The 23,861-nt window shown below is 35.6% G+C and overlaps 1 protein-coding gene across 1 annotated transcript in view; it reads right to left on the bottom strand.

The window, feature by feature from the left end:
• Positions 1–1,073: 1,073 nt before the first annotated feature.
• Positions 1,074–23,861, bottom strand: part of LOC143017839 (uncharacterized) — a 32,224-nt gene continuing 9,436 nt past the window's right edge. The window contains exon 3 of the mRNA XM_076172774.1: positions 1,074–1,369. Coding sequence (XP_076028889.1) covers positions 1,366–1,369 — 4 coding nt within the window. The 3' untranslated portion in view covers positions 1,074–1,365. The remainder of the gene's footprint in view (positions 1,370–23,861) is intronic.

Below are 23,861 nucleotides of genomic sequence, written 5' to 3'. Positions count from 1 at the left end.
GTGTCCAAACCATCCTAATACCCTTTCATCAACCCTATCTCCCAGCTTCCTTTCCACCCGTTCTCCTCACCTCATTTCTCACTCTATCTAGCCTAGTAACCCCTTTCATACTTCTCAGACATTTCATCTCAAACACATTCAAACTCCTTCTGCCCTGTACAGTGCTTTTGGCACAATCACTCCTTCATATAACCTCCCCTTAGCATCCATTCCCAGATGTCTATTTCTCATTACACTTTTTAATCCATCAAGGCATTTACTCGCTTCTCTCAATCTACATTCTACCTCCACCCCCACTCCTCCCTTTCCTGCCACATTTGCACCCAAGTATCTAAAACTATCCACTTCCTACAGTCTCTCACCCTTAATGCTCACTTCCAGCCTGCTGTCACTCTCTCCCCTTGTACATCTCATCACCTTACTCTTGTCCACATTTATCTTCAGCTTCCTTCTTTCACACACCTTCTCAAACTCTGTCACTAACTTCCTCAATCACTCCTCTGATCCTGCTACAAGCGCAGTGTCGTCAGCAAACAACAACTGGTTTATTTTCCACTTTCCTCCATTTTCTCTAACCATCTCCAACCCCTGACCCACTACCCTTGCATTCACCTTTTGCACCACCCCATCCATGTACAGATTGAACAGCCAGGATAACATAACACATCCCTGTCCCGTTTTTTGTTGCCCCTTATGACTCAAGTGGTAGCATTCTCTTCCCCCACCACAGGGTAGGCAAAAAAAGGAAATGAATATTCAGAGAAATGGTACAGGACAGTAGTTAGGGGTTGGAGGACAGCATAACGGAGGGACAGTCGTAGTATAAAAGCGTCATCATTTCTCTATGAACAGATTTTTCCTCTATCACAGACAAAATGATGTGTGGCTCTGGTCCCTAGGGGCACCCCATATAGACCCTAAAGTATCAACTGCATGCTACTCTGCCACAATAACATGCAGCCAATACCCCAGACCATCCTGTTTTAGTCGCCTTTTATGATCCAAGTGGGAATACTTGGTGGCATTATTCTTTCTTCTCTACCACAGGGACTTTTATAAGGACAAAACAAATCTTTTTCCACCTTTCTTCTTTATTCTTGATTATACAGATGAACCAGACTTTCTATAAAGAATTGATTGTACCAATTTTACATATATATGTGTGTGTATATATATATATTTTTTTTTTCACTGAAGTGAACATAGATGTATTGTCATCTTTATCTTCTCATTGGGTGTAAATACTTGTTCGTAGTTGAAAGAATAGGTCTTTATCTAATGGGCACGTCGTCTTGATATCATGGCACATGATCCATATCAGCCCAAACCTGTCTACCTGCTACCATTCACTGCTGGATGCCATATTCACCTATATAAAAAACAAAACAAAACTGCATTATAATTCCACACAAGTATATATATGAGCATTTAAAAATATACATATGAAAAGGGGCTTCTTCCCCTTTGCTTCAAATTAACCATCCCCTCATTAAAACACCCATCAACTCCTCATCCACACAAGAAATTTACAATTTTACAAATTTACAAAGTGTCATGCCTTTAGAAATGTATTTCTTTGAGGCTTTTACACTGGTTACAAAACAAGAGAAACATGTGAGAGGTACAAAGAAAAAAGAAGAGAGGCAAAACATAAGGAGGCAAAAAGAAGAGCAGATGCAAAATGGGGAAAGAATACAACTTTAGAGCCATATATTGGGTGGAATGGCCAAATGAAAGTATATATCCATCCAAAACCTGGGAGCGATTTTTTTCTTTCTTTTATAAATCCAGTATCAAGATCTTGCAGCCCTCTGAATTCTGCCTCTGCCTCAGAGGGAGGCAAAATCTTGAAGCAGGATTCAGAAATAAGCTGAAGGAAAACCAACTGCTCCCATCCACCTCCACATGGTGCCACTAGGCTCAATATGCATCCAAGAGTGAGGAAGTGACTTGATATGAACAATATATTGTCACTGTCACACTCTTCCCCCATTAACAATCACTATTTTTCCAACTACACTAAAGTCCTCTAACCATGGTATGTGATGGTGGGGCAGATAATCTCTGGAAGTTGCAATCCACTTGGGTGGCAGTGCAGGCCCTGTAGTTGCTCTGTAGCTGGATAAAGGGCACTACAGTTCAGCACACTGTGCAACTGAGCAACCCTTTTTGAATCCACCTTGCTCATCCCATAAGCATAACAGGAAAGGTGCTATAAACATGACCCATTTACTCCAACCTGGCTGGGGAAACACCCCAGCGGATTTTAGGTTTTCCTTACCTGCTATGAACCTCATTTAAAGGTTTTGCAGTCATCGTCATCTTATCTCCTACTTAAGAAAAATAAGCAATATCTTGAAATGAAATCCAAACATAAAAGAAAACCAACTGCTACATTATCTACAAGTGGTGTTCCAAGACTAAGAGAATTTTTTGAGACCAAGATTGTCACCATCTCTCCCAGATCCCTTACATGCCTAAGTGCCACCCTGGGGCACAGTTCTCAGTGACAACCCCCCCCTTCCCCCATCACTTCCCATTTCCACCATTCCTTACTCCCTATTATAACTTTTGGCTTGCAAAATAATTAAACAGATTTTAAAAATGTTATTTAATGTCCCTATTGTAGAAAGGATAAGGGAAAAATATTTCATATTCTGTTGATTCGAACACAAAATTCATATACTGCGATAAAATATTTAGCGCTCCTTTGACTTTTTTTCATTATAATTATTTTGTCAGCCTTGTGGGCGGCATGTCCAAACTAAAATTGCTGCCCCCCCCCCTAAATGTGCTGCCCCAGGGCATATCCCCCCCCCCCCATGTGAGGGCTATCTCTTCTATTAACAATAACTATTCTTCCATTTCACAACCATAAGTCCTCTGATGATAGCGCATGATAATGGGGACAGAAGATGGTGACCCCTAGAAATCCTTGGTCACAATCCACACAGTAGGTGGTGTGGGTCCAGTGGTCACCCTGTGCAAGGAGTGGTAGCTGCACAGCTCAGCAGCAGCTTAAATGATCTGCTCTGTTCACCCAACATGGGGGAGTTAGAAAAAGTTCTCTAAATATAACCTCCCCAAACCCAACCTGGCTGGGGAGCCCCCAGCATAGTAAATGCAACATGTATAACAATTAGGGGTATGCCAATTAATCAGCATCAGCAAGAATTGGCACTTTTTTGGTGAATCGGCAATTTTTTTTTAGAAAGGGATACAGCATTGGCAATATTTTGCCAATGCCGATGCCAATTCTGTAATTCACCTATTATTCATTGTTCTGGAGGTTGTATAAAGCCATGCAGCATATTATGCTTTATATTAGATACCACTACCAAATAATCATTGCTTTATTTTATTTTCACAACTGTAGGGAGGTGGCTATGAATATGCTGTGGTAACCTACACTGCTGTCTAGTACTATAACACACATTTCAAAAATATTATGCAGAGGTGATAAAATATGCAGACACGAGGATGTACGACCAGAGAAACTTTTAAAATAGCAGCACAAGTTGGAGTAAATGATAGAGCAAATTATATTAATTTTTAATTTCATTTTTGTATTTGTTATATAAAATTATTATTATTATTATTTTTTTTTTTAAACAGCAAAATTTCTATAACTGAAATTAAATGAGAGTAATATGGGAGTAAATTGTACAGGTGTCCATGGACTTTGTTGATTTTATCCACTTAGAGTGCAAAAAATCGGTGGACGGATTTTCTCCCACTTCGCAGCAATTTATAGTCAAATGAACGAATTGTTTGTAAAGAATTTTTTTATGTATTTTGACATGTAAACACATAACAATACATCTTTATGCTTCTTGGTTTAATAGTTCTCTGTTATTAAAAAATAAAAATTTTGTAAGTAGACTTTAGAGACTTAAAAATTGCTAAATTAAAAACATCTGGTATCTTTATAAATAGTATCACATGTATTTTATTAGAGTTTTTTTTATTCTATATTAAGGTTTGTTTTATCTAATAAGTTGTTGTTCATCAGCAGCAACATAATAAAAAGTATTATTTAAATTTTTTGTTTTATGCATTTATGTATTGTTTTAGTGATTATGTACTACTGGTTTTGTCATGTAGCCAATGTCCACACTTTTTTTTTTCTTTTCTTTCTCATGCTGGTCGTTAGTTGTCTACCAGGACGTAGCTTAATCCCCCACCCCCCCACCTATCTGTCATCTGTGTATACCAGTGTCACACCCATAAAGTTAACATATGTCAGATCACAGCAGGAGTTTTGGTGTCATGCCCTCAGGTCACGGACATCGTGAGGGCAGCGTATGTGTGTAAATTACCAGTTTGTATTTTTGGTTATGTTTCTTTTCTTATTATCTTACTTTTCTCATTGATGTTATGTGACTAGATTAATTTAATTCACCTTGTAACAGATACCATGTGTCAGTACACTACAATGTACTTCAATTTCTGTATTGTATTTAAGGTTAGATGTATGGTAATGGTTTCCATCATTGGCAGGGTGCGTATTGCACACTCTAGTTGCCAGTTATCTTGTTTTGTTTTTTATCTGTGGTAATATATTTTTTTAAGTATGTGTAATTTAAGGTTAGTATGTAAGTGGTTAGGCTTTAATGCTGTTATCCAAAGTGGGACTGGAAAAAAATTCCTTTGTTGCACCCTTCAGATCCATTGACCTGTTAGGTCAATTGTGAGTATTTCAAGGAGGCTTCAAACTTCCCTTGTTAGTTCTCTTCCTATTCTCATTTGAGTCAGTAGCCAGCCATCCCTCTGCCTTTTGTGGGGACTTTTCCCACAAGGTATGTAGTAACAGTCTAGGGGTTAAAACATGTAAGTGATTTTTATAGGAAGCCTGTCCTATGTCTGGTGTGGAGTTTTTGATAAGATTTTAGGTTATCATTTTGAATTGGAGTATCAAACGAGCTTTTTCCAATTTGTTCTCATGAGTGACCTTGTTTATCCACATTATGCATAAACTGTTAGTTAAGGGTTGTTCTTTCTCACATGATATTATGTCTTCTAATATTAACTTTCCTTAAAATAAAATACTAAATTACAAAGGATTACAAAGGAGGAGCATGCTGACAGGAGACCTTTTGGTCCATAACTCAGATGAAAAAAAATATATATATATATATATATATATATATATATATATATATATATATATATACATAATGATAAATGAATAAAAATTATAATATAATAAAATAAATAAATGCATAGGTAGTTAAATAATAAACAACCAGGTATATAGTAAATAGTAATAAATTGACATATAACTAATAATAAGTGAAAATCAAGCAAATAATAACAAACAGACAAATAATAACAAACAAATAATATAAAATAAATGGCAGTCATTACAGCATCTTGCTTAAGTATTTATCTAAACGAATCTTAAAGCTTCAAACTGAACTACCTTGCACTGCCTCTGCAGGAAGTTTATTCCATTAATTAACTACATGGTTGGGGAAGTTGTTTCTACTCACTTCCATATCAAATCTATTTCCTGACAGTTTGAGGCCATTACTTGTCTGATTCTCATTCAGTGTGAAAATTTTGTCCCTTTTGATGTTGTCAATTCCCTTTAGAATCTTAATGATCTGTATCAAGTCACCTCTGAGTCTACACATTTTTAAGGAAAAGAAATTCATATGTTTTAGTCAATTTTCGTATGATTAATTTTCAATGTTTGGAATCAGTTTTGTGGCTTGCTGTTGTACTTTTTCCAATCTGTCAATGTCTTTAATGAGATTCAGTGACCATACGGAAACAGCATATTCCAAATGTGGATGAACTAACTATTTATATAGCTTGTTAATGACTTTTGAAGTCAAAAGACTGTGTAATCGGTCTTAGAATCTTATTTGCTTTCTCAGAGGCTGAAATACACTGCTTAGATGATTTGAGAGTATTACTGACAATTATGCCATGATCCTTTTCACTGTCCACTTTTGTTAATGAGTTTCCAAATAACTTGTAATTGTACTTACTGTTATTTTTACCTATGTACATTACCTTGCATTTACTTGTGTTAAATTTTATTAGCCAATTTTCAGACCACTAAACCTTCTTGAATATCTAACCGGTTTAAGTGATCATTTGCCATTCCACACAGTTTTGTATCATCAGCAAATCTGGAGCCAATAGATTTTACTCCATGGTCTACATCATTTATATATACTATGAATAGAAGTGGCCCAAGAATGGAACCATGAGGAACTACACTCGTAACATGTGCAATATGTGCAAAAACTGGGCCCACCTCACTTGTACAACACTTGCTGACACAAACCAATACACAAACACTTGGACATGTTCTACCTGCCCTCCAGTAACCCCACTCCCACCTCCCCAACCACAGCCAGCACCCTTACCCACTCCCAATTTCCCTTTGCCCTTATCCCCAATCAGTACTCCCCTTCCTTTGTCCCCAATCTCTCCTTTCCCCCCCTCTAACCCAGATCCTATACCTTCCCCATTAACACCCCAACCTCAACCCCAAACGGCAACATACAACACATACAGAACACACAACATCAACATATTACAACACAACATTGACGGTATTAACACAAAAAAACATGAACTCGAACACTTTCTTAAACAACACAACATACACATTGCAATTATACAAGAAACAAAACTAAGACACTCACACAAAACACCATAATTTCATAATTACACCACCATCAGACAAGACCGGACCAACGGCAATGGCGGTGGACTCATCACCCTGATCCACTACTCCATCTGTTTTGTGGACACAAGTGCCACAACCAAAATTCTCCTCACTACCACAGATAACACTACAGAAATCCAATCCATTCGAATCCACACAGGCAACAAATCAACACTAACAATAGTTAACATGTACATTCCCCTCCAATCATCCCCCACAGTTCCAAACACCTTCAGACCTTAATTTAGCCAACTAGCCTCAATCCCCAACCTGATCATGGGTGGTGACTTCAACGCCAAGTCGTCTGCCTGGAATGTCGACAACCCTGACACAGACAGAGGGCTTGATATACAGACTCAGTTTGACTCATTGACTATCATGAACAACACACATAATCATACACATATCCCACACCAAGCCCTCTACACTACCTCCTCTCCTGATATCACCTTCTGCTCCCCCTGCCTAACCCCAACAACATCATGGAGAGTGGTCGGAACCCTTGGTTCTGACCACCTTCCAATCATCACCACCACCAAAACAAGATGCACCCCAGTTGGCCACAGACACACATACACCAATTACAAGAGAGCTAACTGGGAAGCTTTTACTGAAGAGACAGAACAACATTTTGAAACACTTAACAGTACACCAGTCACAAACATAAACAATGCTGTGCACACTTTTAATACAATCATACAAAACGCAGACAAGAGATACATCCCTAGAGGCAACAGAAAATCACACAACCCCAACTTCACACCAGAAATCCAAGGTCTCATCAGACAACGAGACACACTTAAACACAATACCCCCACACCTATCCCTCAAAACATAGCAGACCAACTACAAACACTAAACATTGTGATTGCCAATAAAATACACGAACAAAAAACACAAAATTGGCAAAACTTTATCAATACACTTGATCACAAAACAAACACCAGCAAATTGTACAAAACACTCAACAGCATTACACTATCCAACAGTAACACAACACACTCTCACGCAGCAATAATCATAACAACAGACATTCTACCCTCAAACAGACAACAAGCAAACACACTCATAAATCATTTTGCACAGACAAGCCATCTCACTTCTCACCCTGACGACCGACGCACTATTCGACGTAAGAAAGACTTTCCCACAGACTCAGACTATACACCCTTCATAGACAGTCAGACAAAACACATAATACATAATCTCAAGCACTCATCCGCCTGTGGCCCTGATAACATAAGTAGCATCCACCTAAAACACATTGGACCACAAGGTATACATGCACTCACAAACATTGCAAACTACAGCTATTCACACAACACTATACCCGACATCTGGAAGCATGGTAAAATAATCACCATTCCAAAACCAAACAAAGACCCAACAATCCCAACATCGCACAGCCCAATCACACTTCTCTGCACCCCTCTAAAGTCATTGAACGCCTAATACTTAAACTTGTCACACCACATATTCCCCTTGCTGACTCACAACACAGTTTTAGGCCACTACACTCCACAAACACTCTTCTGATAAACCTCACACAAAGAATTTTAGATGGCATCAATTCAGATAGGCCCCAACACAGAACACTTCTTTTAACATTAGACATTAGTAAAGCTTTTGATGCTATCCCCCGCCACAACCTAACAAATAAAATATATAACACAGACATGCACAATAACACTTAAAGATGGCTGGCCAATTATCTGGCAGGTAGGAATGCTTACGTGTCATATAATGGCCAATCATTGCACATCAGAAACATTAAGAATGGAGTACCACAGGGCTCTGTTCTATCCCCACGCTCTTTAATCTATACATGCATGACATACCCACACCAGACACCTCAGAAATACAAATCTCTTCCTACGCAGACGACATAACAATCACATGCACACATCGTAACGCAGACAAAGCTGCAGAAATAATCCAGCCATACCTTGATACACTCAACACATGGTTCATCACAAACAGACTCAAAATAGCTCCAACCAAATCTACAGCAACACTTCTCACCAACTGGACAAAAGAACACAAATACATACCTCATCTCTACATCAACAACACTCTAATACCACACACAAACACACCAAAAATTCTTGGTGTAACATACGATACATCCATGTCTTTCAAACAACACATCACAAACATAAAAAACAAATGCACACCTAGACTTAACGCACTTAAGTCAATCACTGGAACAACATTTGGACAAAACAAAGAAACTAATACAACAATATACAAACAATGATACGCTCAGTGATGAATTATGCGAGTCCTGCATGGGCTCCTAATCTCAGTGAGACACACCACAACACCCTTCAAATCATACAAAACAAAGCCCTAAAAACAATTACAGGCTGCACAAATACAACATCTACAGACCATTACACCATGAAACAAAAGTCCTCAAAGTCAAGGACCACCTCAACATGAGAGGCACACAAACACTTGCTGCAGCCACCACAAACACATCACACCCGCTACACTACATTGCAGAACACCCACACACACCAAGAAACATTAAAACAACACCCAAAGACCTGTATTACACACAGATACTCTCTTCTCTTCCTCCACAACCACCAAATACCAGCCTCCGGAAACATATTCATAATCACATCACTCACCGCTCCATTAACACACTGAAAGACAACACACTGCTGCATGCCAGACCCCCTGACATCCACCCTTCTGAATCCTCTCTCCCACGAAAGGAGAGAGTCCACCTGGCCAGACTGCGGTACGGCCACCACCCAGCACTTCTAAGCTACCAGAAGAGGCTGGCATTGTGAACAGCTGCCCAGGATGTAACACTTCACCCCATACCATACAACACATAATGGAAGACTGCATTATACACAATCATGCACGCAAACAACACAACATACACTCTATAAAGGATTTGTGGGAAAACCCAGTTTCGGCTGTGGCATTCCTTGGGGAGACGGGACTGCTCGGACAGACAGTCTAGGGAACGACAACAACAACAACAACACTCGTAACATTTTTCCATCTAGAATTTTTTCCATTTAAAACAACTCTTTTCGATCATTCAACCAATTACTAGTCCAACTTAATAGGATTCCACTTACTCCATGTGAAGCTAATCTAGTAAGTAGTCTTTTGTAGGGGTCGGTATCAAAAGCTTTTGCAAATTCTAGATATATTAAATCTATATTATTTCTTTTGTCGTAATTCAAGATGACTGTGTTGTAGAATAAATCTGAGTGTTGTTGTTGTATTATTTTGTTGTGTAAATAAAGTTTAAAAATTGAAACACACTTTTTCATTCCTGGAGAAAAAGTAACAACTTTAAATATTTCAAAATCACCAAAAGGTAACAGTTTATAGAATAAAACCACTAATTAATTATGCTTAGTGATGCTGGTTTAAGAATATTTGTAAATAAGAATTTTTGATAGAAACAAGCACATAATAAAAAGTAGATACATAATAGAATAGTCAAAAAGTAGCCCAATCTGGCATCCCGGATCCAGTAACTCAGTGACGCAGTTTGCCTTGGCAAGGGTGCTGCAACATTGTGTGCTGCTCTGCTCTACACATAGCAAGTGCTCATGTTTAAATTTAAACTACATGATATATAAGGGCGGGGTGGTTTTGTTTGTGTTTGGCGATTAAATATATTTATCTTAATTTTATCCTTTAGTAATTAATGTTTTGATATATATTTTCAGGGAAATAAGTAAATGATTGTTTGCAGTGATTCGTGGAATCATGAGTGACAGTGACACTGTGACCATATTATGCTAATTATTGATGTAATATTAAGTGACTACTAGCCTGCTACATGGTACAATGGCTCACAAAGAACAAGAAAAGAGTGTTGTGTGGCAGCTTTTCGAGGTGAATGAAGATGATGAAATGAAAGCAATCTGTAATTTATGTAACAAAGTCTTATCACAAGGTCCCAAAAATGAAAGATTCTTTACTACAACAAACATGAACAAACACCTAAAGAGTTTGAATTAAAAGAACAAAACAATGTAGGTAGGAATGATAAACATGGAGAAGGAAGATTAATGTACAACAAAACGGATTTTTTAAAACTAAGAAAAAAATTCCAAAACACAAACTGAGATAAATTCTCCAAAGAGGAAACAAAGATGGAAGACAAATGGAACATATTCAAAGAAAAGTACAAGGAAGGAATTGATAAATATGTACCAAAGAAGAAACAAAAAGAGATTTATATAAAGTGTTGGTATAACAAAAGGTGCAGTGAGGCTAAAGACAGAAGAGACAAAGCCTGGAAAAAATGGAAAAGAGACAAAAAATATCCAAATGGCAAACATATATAAAACTCAGGAACGAATATGTGAATATACGCAGGAAAGAAAAAAGAAATTATGAAAAAGATATCTTAGACAAATGTAAGGATCAATCTAAACTCTTTTACAGATATATAAATGACAAACTAAAGGATAAACATGAAATAGTAAAACTGCGTGAAGGAGATAAAGAATATATAGATGACACAGAAATGGCAGAAGTTATGATCAGACATTTCAGGTCTGTTTTTACAATTGAGAGCTCACAATTTTGGGAAGATGGACAACAAGAAAGATCCCCTAAAATGAAAGAAATAAAGGTAACACAGAAAGAAATAAGAGACCAAATAAAAAACCTAGATGTTAGGAAATCGCATGGACTGGATGGAATTGCAAATTGGATACTGAAAGAGTGTATAGACAAACTGACAGACAAATTATACAAGATAATAGACTTTTCACTCAAAGAAGGAAAGGTACCACAAGATTGGAAAGATGCAAACATAGTACCAATATATAAAGGAGGAAACAAAGAAGATCCTACAAACTTCAGACCAGTATCCCTTACAAGCACAGTAGCAAAAATATGCGAAAAAGTCATCAGAAACAAATGGACCAAACACTTGGAAGAAAATAAAATAGTAAACCCTAAACAATTTGGCTTTAGAAGTGGAAGATCATGTACCACAAACTTAATATGCTTTTACTCGAGATTAATTGAGATAATACAAGAAAGAGATGGCTGGGCAGATTGTGCCTTCTTGGACTTGCAGAAGGCATTTGACAAAGTACCACATAAAAAATTTATAATAAAATTGAAATAATAGGAGGAATACAAGGTAAGCTACTGGAATGGATGAAGGATTTCTTAATTGGGAGAAAAATGAGAGTAGTACTTAGAGACAAAAATTTGAACTGAAAGGATGTGAAGAATGGCATCCCACAAGGCTCTGTATTGGCTCCTTTAATGTTCGTCATATATATAAATGATATGGATGAGGGAGTGAATTGTTACATGAACTTCTTTGCTGACGATGCCAAATTACTCAAGAGAGTAAGAACAGAAGAAGATTGCAGATCTCTATAAGAAGACCTGGACAAAATATGGGAATAGAGTCAGAGATGTGAGATGGACTTCAACATTAAGAAATGTAGCATAATGGAATTTGGAAAAAGCAAAAATAGACTATCAGGTCAATATAAAACTGAAAACAAGGAAGTCAAAAAAGTCGATTCAGAAAGGGACCTGGGAGTGATCACCTCAAGTGACTTGACACCTGATAAACATGTCAATAAATTATTTGAAGAGACTTTTAACTTGTTAAAATCAATGAAAGTGGCCTTCGACTACATGGTTGAAGAAATGGTAAAGAAAATAGTGGTTACACTAATAAGACCTAAACTAGAGTATGCTGCAACACTATGGGCACCTACCACAAAAAAGAACATAAGAAAATTAGAAAGAATCCAAAGAGCAGCGACAAAAATGGCACCTACACTATCAAATTTGACATACGAACAAAGATTGGAGAAATTATATCTATCAACACTGGAACAGAGAAGAGAGAGAGGTGATTTGTTGACCATTTACAGAATTATGAAAAGGATGGAAATTCTCAATAGAGATGACTTACTAAAATGGGACAGAAGAGAAATAAGAGAACATGAAAATAAAATAAAGGACAGTTACAGAAGAGACCTGAAAAAGAATAGCTTCCCACATAGAGTGATTGATGTCTGGAACAAACTAAACGGAGAAGAAAAACAGTGAGTGCTAAAACTATACACGATTTTAAGAATAAACTGGATGCGGAGAGATATGAAAACGGGTCACTACGAGCATAGCTCTCGTCCCATAAAATACAACCAGGTATATACACCATAAGGAGGAACTGGAGAATGAGGAAGGGTTGATGGCAAAGGAACAAAGTGAAACTGGTGCAGAAAAACTCATGAGTGACTATGTTACTGTTACAGCTAAGAAAAAGACCAAAGTTGGTGATCATGAACCATCACCATCAGGCAGTTGCAGTTCACACCCTCAAATGACATTACAAAAGACATTTGAGCTAAAGAAAATTTGGGACATACAAAGCTCTAAAGTACAAAATATTCACTATGCAATTGGAGAAACGATGGCACTGGATTCTCGACCATTTTCATTTGTTGAAGACATTGGGTTTGTAAGACTCATGAAACTGGTGAAGCCCTGCTATCAACTGCCAAGTAGAATTTTTTTTACCACCAACATTATCCCAGATATGCACACCAAAGTATTGTCCAAAATTGAAGGTCGGATAAAGGAAGCATGCAACCTAAGCTTCACTACGGACATCTGGACAAACAATGCTGATGCATCCATCATCAGGTGAGGTAAAGGTTAACAGTAAATCACTAAATCTGAATCACAACCATAGCCTCCTCCAGAAGGTTATGGTTTTACCGTCGTTGGTTTGTCTGTTAGCAAGATAAATATAAAATTATGGACGGATTTTGCTGTAATTTTTAGGGATTGTCAGAAACAGGGTAGGGATTCGGAACAACTGATTAGATTTTGGGGGTGACCGGCCACTCAAGGAGCGCGGACCTCCGCCACGAGGGTGTGAGTGTCGTTTGGTGGGGACCATAGACTTTTTTTTTTCGTGATTACTATGCTGTTGAGATAGGATACGTATATTTACCCCTTCAGGGACTGTTGGTTATGGGACAGGGAACAGATGAAGAATTGAGCAGTTTTGGAGGAGGTCTCCCCTCCCTGAGTGCTTTTCAGTTTGTTTGCAATGTTTTGTTTGTAAAATATTCTAGAAATAAATGCTTGATACAAATTTCAACAGGAACAGTGTGAGAGACTAACAGTACAGTGAGATCCTCTCATTAACGGATGTTAATTAGCTGTGTTTGCAGTGTTTTTGCTGTGTTTTTGGTGTTTTTGGTACTGTTGTTTAGCGCGTGCAATCACTATGCCACCCAAAAACCACTCCAAGTCAACGGATTATTCACATCAACGGACACTGTTACCCCCCTTTTAGTCCGTTAATGAGAGGTACTTCTATTTCCTTTCTGAAAGCTTGACAGCCAACTGCCTTGATGAAAATTTCAATCAGTTGTTGGTTGTGCTTCAAGTGAAGCTATTCCCAGGGTCCCACACAGCAAATAATATATGCAACATGATTCAAGAGGTAGTGTATGATTTTAAAATCCCACCATATAAAGTTCACGACAATGCTGCCAATATGATTAAAGGGATTTCTAATACTGGCTATAGCAGTCTTAGCAGCTTCCTTCACACAATCCAGCTTGTAATTCATGATGCTATATTCAAACAAAGACTGACGAAGGACATAATTATTAATTGCTGCCAAATAACAGGGTCATTTTACTCATTTGTCATTGGCATACACTAAACTTCTGGAACTTCAAAAACAACACAATCTACCACAACACAAGTTGATACAAAATGTGACCACTAAATGGAGCAGTACATACCTCATGCTAGAACGAATATATGAACAAAAGACTGCAATTGCCTCCTACAGTGCCGAGATACCAAATTTGCCAGTGTTTGATGCTAATAAATGGGGACTTATTGGAAAATATTCCAACCTCCTTAAGATTTTCCATCAAAGCACTCATAGGTAATTTCTTTTTAATTATTCTATTTTTTAATTATTCTATGAATTTAATGTTGAAGAAATGTAATACATACATACATATACCAAGGCTTTTTCCCCCTTACCAGGGAGGTAGCCAAAAAGGACAAGGCATAAAATCATTCCCACCCATTCCATCCCCGAAAACACTCCACACCCCTCCACCCTCCCTCCCATCTTAGCACCTCCTAGATGATGGGTCATCCCTGCACCCTGTCCACTGCCCTGGGTCAGAAGCAGTGTCGCAGGACACAGCACATCCACAGCAAGGCCGCTTCATTAAATCGGCGACCCCCCCTCTCCGTCCCCCCATATAAAGGAGAGGACGGGGAGAAATCCCTTCGGGCTGCGTCAAAATTTTTGCTCACACACACTACCTCACCCCCATTCCCCCATCCATTCCACCTCATGCATCACAACATTTTCCATGTACAACCATTCTCCATTCACCCGTCTTCTGTCCTCTCCCGTCCTTCCTCAACAGACATTCCCCTCTTCCCCAAAGCCCCCTTCACCCCATCCATCCATCTCATCCTAGGACGTCCCCTCATGTTCACTCCCTCCACATCTGCCTTCCATACCTCCTTTACTAGTCTTTCTTCACTCATTAGTACTATTATTTTATTTTATTATATATATATATTTTTTTTTTCACTTTTCAAACTTAGGAAGTTAGGATAGCTTTATGAAGTTCATGTACAGTAATAGAGCTTAAGCCAGTTGCTGACATCTTGAAAATGGGCTTCTTCACTGTGCCTAAAATATATATTTTGCTTTCATATTTGCTTAAAGCAAAACTTCTGCAAGAGACTGAATAAATTAATAAAGCTATATGCATGAGCATATGTAAAGCAGGAGTAAGTTAAGGAATAACAAGTAAATTAAAGTACTTTCATTTCCTTGTTTTTCCTTAATTTACTTGTCTCACTTATGCTCAAACACATAGTCTCTTTCAGAAGTCTTACTTTGAGCAAGTATGAATCCAAAATATATATTTTAGGCACTATGAGGAGGCCTACTTTCAAGATGTCAGCAACCGGCATAAGGCCTATTGATTGTGATCATGTTGGTTGTTGCCCTGCCCATACGACTTAAGCTCTATGTTTTTGGGTTCACCTACTGTATATATTATAAATTTTGGAAATATTAAAGATAAATAAAGAAATGCATTTTGTTCAGCCTGAGTGCTAGGACAGCCAATGCCAAATATGTCAATAAATCATTTGGAGAGACTTTTAACTTATCAAGATCAATAAAAGTGGCCTTCGACTACATGGATGAGGAGATGGCTAAAAAAATAGTGGTTACACTGATAAGACCTGAACTAGAATATGCTGCAACACTGTGGGCATCTAGCACAAAAAAGAACATAAGAAAATTAGAAAGAATCCAAAGAGCAGCAACAAAAATGGCACCTACACTGTCAAATCTGACATACGAACAAAGATTGGATAAATTACATCTATCAACACTGGAACAGAGAAGAGAAAGAGGTGATTTGTTGACCATTTACAGAATTATGAAAGGGATGGAAATTCTCGATAGAGACGACTTATTAAAGTGGGACAGAAGAGAAACAAGATGAAACAAAAAGAAACTAAAGAAGGACAGTTACAGAAGAGACCTGAAAAAGAATAGCTTCCCACATAGAGTGATTGATGTCTGGAACAAACTAAATGGAGAAACAGTGAGTGCCAAAACTATGCATGATTAGAACAAATTGGATGCGGAGAGATATGAAAACAGGTCACTACGAACATAGCTCTCGTCCCGTAAAATACAACTAGATAAAATACATAGTTCCTCAAGTAAGAGTGTTGAAGCATGCTGTGACAAAAATCATTCAGATCCTAGATTTACCAGGTTGGGAAGTACCGTCAATGCAATATCAAGATCAATAGATAGCCGGTTCTCGAAATATGAAAATGATAAACTGATTGCTGCAACATTTTTAGATCCCAGATACAAGAACACACTTTTGAATAACTGGGGAAGGCACAAACTCTCACATGACTTCCATCAATAATTTTTTGGACGATTCCCTAAAAAAGATTCAAAATGATCAACAAAGTCATGAAGAGTTTGAAGACAATAGCAGCTCTGCTTCCACAGATGAACTAATACCAGAAATGAACCCAGGATCCAGTGCTGGGCCCATTCATGACATTGACGGCTATGACTTTGACTCATGTTTAAATAATTTGCTATCAAATTCACAATTACATGAGTCAAATTTGGATGAAGTGAAACTTAAAAAAGAAAAAGAAAATTAAGATCTTCATCAGTTCTGACACTACTGAACAAAGTTGATAAATTTTGCTTCCTCCCATTGGAACCATGTGACTTGGATCCCTTGAGTTGGTGGAGAGACAATCACAACTCATATCCTGAACTTGGAAAAGTTGCAAACAAAATGCTGTGCTCTCCACCATCTTCAGTGGAGTGATGCCTCTTCAGCATTGGTGGTAATGTCTACACCCCACACCATAAACCAGTTGACTCCAGAAACAGGGGATAAATTGATGCTGGTGAACTTCAACTTGTGAATGTTTAACTTGGACTATTAACCCATGGAATGTGGTAGTACTCAAGTGAGTCAGCATGTTGAAGGGGAAAAAAATAAATAAATAAATAAAAATCCTTTTTGGATTTTATGCCCACTTTTTTTTCAATTTCCCACATTCCATGGGTCAAATATTAGATAGCAGAGACTGAGTTAGGTTTAGGTTTTACTATTAAGTTAGGATTAAGAAATTGATTACTAATTTTACACTCTGCAGATGTTTTATTAAAACCATGCATTGAATAATTCAAGTTAATTGAAGTTAGTAGTTACATCAAAATCTATGAAATAGGTAATTCTTAACCTCTTTTTCAACTGATAGAAAATAACATAATTATACATTGATAATCATAGTCAATCAATAAACACTTCATTAAGTTCATTCAATCATTAGCATCCAACAACTCAACAAATGGCATGTATAAATATACATAGATTATAAAACAAGTAAAAATCATAGTTTAATTACTTTATATTAAAGACTGATATACCGTAATTATATAAAGTGGAATTGGCATTGGTATCAGCATCAGCAACTAGGAGTGAATAGGAATTGGCATTGGCAACTAGGAGTGAATAGGAATTGACATCGGCAAAAAAATGGAATTGGCACACCCCTAATAACAATAATAATCAAATGACAACAACAGTGTGGGAACAAGCAACAGCCTTCCCAAAAACAAGGCCCTTCTGTTAATCTCCTGCCCTGTCATGCAACACTTCCCTATGAGAAAAATAAAAAATAGCCTCCCTACCCTACCCTAAAATTATGAAGAATTTACAAGAGCAAGTGCTCACCCTCTCCACAGAGGGTAAGAATAACTACTTATGTGATCCCACTAAGAGATATTACATTCCCAAGTCTATACAGCCCTGCTATCTATCAATCCAAGATTCTTTGGTCTTGAAGTCTACCAACAATGCTCCATGAGAATATAACATGAATCTTAAGATAAATGTCTCAAATGTCTCCTTGTAATGTGTGGCCCCAAGGAGAAAAACTAAGAAGAGTACTAGAATCACCCTAACAACAATAGTAGACACCACAATTCAATTGATACCACAGAATATTTTACACCAGTGTGGGTGTAGTTCACATTCCACTTCTGAGATACATCATCATCAATTGATGTGCGTTTACCTAGTTGTATTATACGGGAAAGGGAGCTATGCTTGTGGTGACCCGTTTTTGTATCTAGCAAGATCAAGTTTGTTCTTGAATTCTTGTATTGTGTTTGCACACACTATTCAGGGAGTATGTTGCTTCACTTACACACCATCACTAGTCCCCATGGTCCCTCTGAACAAACTTATGCAGCCACCCTTCCCACTCCAATTCTTAACAGGTTCAATCAACTTGTCCCAGCTATGAATTCTATGGTGTCCCCTTCATCTCCTCCATTGGGGGTTGTCTCTTGTGGAAACAACCCTGTGAGTAGGATCAATATCAGGGAAATGTGCTATATTATATAGCTGGAGTTGACATTCTCAAATTATGTTGGTAAATGGCCTTGGCTGAGTCTCACAGTACAGTCTCTGGTTTGATACAACCAGTAATACCACACGATTCTTCGAAGGCACTTGGTACCAAAGACAAATGTTCCCTCTAATTTTTTGTTGTGTGTATTTACCTAATTGTATCTTACAGGAAGGGGAGCTATGCTCATGGTGTCCTGCCTTTGTATCTCGCAGTGTTTAGTTTGCTTTTAAATTTGTGTATGATTTTTGCACGCACTATTGTTTCATCCAGTTTGTTCCAAATGTCCACCACTCTGTGTGGAGAACTGTTTTTCCTCAGATCTCTTCTATAACTATCCTTTTCGAGTTTTTGTGTCCTCTTGTGTTTCTCTTGTCCCAATTTAGTAAGTCTTCTCTATCATTTCCATGCCTTTCATGATTCTATAGATGGTCAGCAGGTCGCCTCTCTCTTCTTTGTTCCAAAGTCGGTAATTTCAATTTCAATTTAGCCACTATCTCTTCATATGACAAGTTTGAAAGTGCTGGGACCATTTTCGTAGTTGCTCTCTGTATTCTTTCAATTTTCTTTATATTCTTTTTTGGTACTGGGTGACCATAATGTCACAGCATACTCCAGTCTAGGCCTTATTAATGTGACTAATATTTTTCTGATAATTTCTTCATCCAAATACGTAAAAACCATTTTCACTGATCTTAGTAAGTTATAGGATTCTCTGACAATTTTGTTTATTTCTTTATCAGAGGACATGTCGTTTGAGATAATTACTCCCAGGCCTTTTTCAGATCCCACTTTCTTAACCTCTTTAGTTCCAATTCTAGATTGTCCTGATATTCTTTTTTTACTTTTTCCAAACTCCATTATGCTACACTTATGTTGAAGTCCACTTCCCACTTCTGACTCCATTTCCAAACCTTGTTCAGGTCTCTCTGTAGTGATTCAAAGTCTGTTTTGATTTTCACTTTCCTCAACAATTTAGCATCATCTGCAACAAAGCTTATGTAACATTCTACATCATCATCCATGTCATTCACATAAATAGCAAACATTAATGAGCCCAATACAGATCCTTGTGGGACTCCACTAATCACCTTCCAACCTGAATACTTTTCTCTGAGTACTACTCTCATTTTTCTACCATTCAGGAAATCTTCCATCAAGTTTAGTATATTGCCTTGTATCCCTCCTATGTTTTCCAATTATTTTTTAATAATTTTTTATGTGGTACTCTGTCCAAGGCTTTCTGTAAGTCTAGGAAAGCACAATCAGTCCATCCATCCCTTTCTTGTATTATATCTATTAGTCATATATATCTATCTATATATATATATATATATATATATATATATATATATATATATATATATATATATATATATATATATATATGTATATGTATATATATGTATATATATATTCATATATGTATATATATATGTATATATATATATATATATATATATATATATAATATATATATGTGTATATGTACATATATGCATGTGTATATATGTGTGTGTATATGTATAATATATACATATATATAATGTATATATATATATATATATATATATATACATATATATATATATATATATATATATATATATATATATGTATATATATATGTATATATGTGTATATATATGTATGTATATATATACTTATATATATATATATATATATATATATATATATATAAACATATATGTATATATATATATATATATATATATATATATATATGTATATATATATATATATATATATATGCATATATATATACATATATATTATTTAATGTTTGCTGGAGAGAGGGTAGAGTACCGGAGGACTGGAGTAGTGCCTGTATAGTTCCTCTTTACAAGGGAAAAGGGGACAAGTGTGAATGTAGTCATTTCAGAGGGATTAGCCTGTTGAGTGTAGTAGGGAAGGCTTATGGGAGAATCTTAATTGAGAGGATTAGGAGAGGAACAGAAGGAGTAATTGGTGAGGAACAGTGTGGTTTTAGGACGGGTAAAGGTTGTGTAGATCAGATCTTTGTGGTAAGACAGATATGTGAGAAAGCTATAGGAAAGGGGAAGGATGTTTTTTGGGCTTTTATGGATCTGGAAAAGGCTTATGATAGGGTAGACAGAAAGGCACTGTGGGAGGTTATGCAGATTTATGGGATAGGAGGAAAGCTTTTGGGAGCTGTCAAGAGTTTTTATGTGAGTAGTAGAGCATGTGTTAGGATTGGAAATGGAGAGAGTGAGTGGTTTGAAGTAAAGGTGGGACTTCGTCAAGGATGCGTTATGTCGCCCTGGCTGTTCAACTTATACATGGATGGGGTGGTGCGAGAGGTGAATGCTAGGGTAGTGAGTCAGGGATTGGAGATGGTTAAAGAAAATGGAGAAAAGTGGGAGGTGAGCCAGCTGTTGTTTGCGGACGACACTGCGCTTGTGGCAGGGTCAGAGGAGGGATTGAGGAAGCTGGTGGCAGAGTTTGGGAGAGTATGTGATAGAAGAAAGCTAAAGATAAATGTGGGTAAAAGTAAGGTGATGAGATGTACAAGGGGTGAAAGTGGCAGTAGACTGGAAGTGAACATTAAGGGAGAGCGACTGGAGGAAGTGGATAGTTTTAGATACTTGGGTGCAAGTGTAGCAGGAAAAGGTGGAGTGAAGGTGGAGGTAGAATGTAGATTGAGAGAAGCGAGTAAATGCCTTGGTGGTTTAAAGAGTGTAATGAGAAATAGACATTTGGGAATGGATGCGAAGAGGAGACTGTATGAAGGAGTGATTGTGCCAACAGCACTGTATGGGGCAGAAACGTGGAACATAAGAGAAGAAGAGAGAAGGAGTTTGAATGTGTTTGAGATGAGGTGTCTGAGAAGTATGGCGGGGGTTACTAGGCTAGATAGAGTGAGAAATGAGGAGGTGAGGAGGAGAACAGGGGTGAAAAAGGATTTGGGAGAGAGGGTTGATGAAAGAATATTAGGATGGTTTGGACACATGGAAAGAATGAGTGAAGAAAGACTAGTAAAAGAGGTATGGAAGGCAGATGTGGAGGGAGTGAACATGAGGGGACGTCCTAGGATGAGGTGGATGGATGGGGTGAAGGGGGCTTTGGGGAAGAGGGGAATGTCTGTTGAGGAAGGAAGGGAGAGGACGGAAGACAGAGGTGAGTGGAGAATGGTTGTATATGGATGATGTTGTGACTGCATGAGGAGGAATGGGCGGGGGGGTGGGGTAGTATGTGTGAGTAAATTTTGACGCAGCCCGAAGGGATTTCTCCCCGTCCTCTCCTTATATGCAAAGGGGGACGGAGAGGGGGGGTCGCCGATTAAATGAAGAGGCCTTGCTGTGGATGTACTGTGTCTTGCGACACCGCTTCTGACCCAGGGCGGTGGGCGGGGTGCAGGGATGACCCGTCATCCAGGAGGTGCTCAGATGAGAGGAAGGGTGGGAGGGGTGTGGAGTGTATTTGGGGATGAAATGGGTGGGAGTGTTTTTATGCCTTTCCCTTTTTGGCTACCTCCCTTGGAAGGGGGAAAAAGCCTTGGTATATGTATGTATATATATATATATATGTATATCTATATGTATATATATATATGTATATATATGTATATATATATATATATATATATATATATATATATATATATATAGATATATATAGATATATATTTCATATATACATTTCATATATATTTCATAAATAGATATATATATATATATATATATATATATATATACATATAAATATATATATATATATATATATATATATATATTTCATATATACATATATATATACATATATATATATATACATATATATATAATATACATACATATATATATATACATATACATATATATCTATATATATATATATATATATATATATATATAAATATACATATATATATATATATATATATATATATATAAATATACATATATATATATATATATATATATATATATATATATATATATGTATACATACATATATTATATATATACATATATATACTATATACATATATATATATATACTATATACATCATATATATATATATATATATATATAAATCTATTTATTATATATATACATATATTATATATATACAGTATATATATATACACATATATATATTATATATACATTTAATATATATATATATATATATATATATATATATATATATATATATATATATATATACATACATATATTATATATATATACATTTATATATTATATATATACATATATATGTATACATAAATATATTACATATATTCATATATATATTATATTCATATATATATATTATATATTCATATATCTATTATATATATACATATATATATTATATACATACATATATATTATATATATACATATATTATATATATACATATATATATTATATATACATATATATTATATATATACATATACATATTATATATATACATATATATATTATATATACATATATATTATATATAAATATATATTATACATACATATATATATTATATATATACATATATATATTATGTATATACATATATATATTATTATATATACATATATATATTATGTATATACATATATATATATTATATATATACATATATATATTATAAATATACATATATATTATATATATACATATATATATATTACATATATACATATATATATTATATATACACATATATATTATATATACACATATATATTATATATATACATAATTATATTATATACATACATATATATATCATATACATATATATATATTATATATACATATAGATATTATATATATACATATATATATATTATATATATACATATATTATATATATACATAATTATATTATATATATACATAATAATATTATATATATACATATAGATATTATATATATACATATATAAATATTATATATATATACATACATATATTATATATGAACATATATATATTATATATACATATATATATATATTATATATACATATATATATTATATATATACATATCTATATATATATATATATATATTTTATATATACATATATATATATATTATATACATACATATATATATATTATATACATACATATATCATATATATATATTATATATACATATATAATATATATACATATTTTTATATACA

This window comes from Oratosquilla oratoria, chromosome 33, assembly GCF_046742065.1.
Source record: "Oratosquilla oratoria isolate Oo_2021 chromosome 33, ASM4674206v1, whole genome shotgun sequence".
Classification (NCBI taxonomy): domain Eukaryota; kingdom Metazoa; phylum Arthropoda; class Malacostraca; order Stomatopoda; family Squillidae; genus Oratosquilla; species Oratosquilla oratoria.
This window is presented reverse-complemented; position numbering and strand designations above follow the sequence as displayed.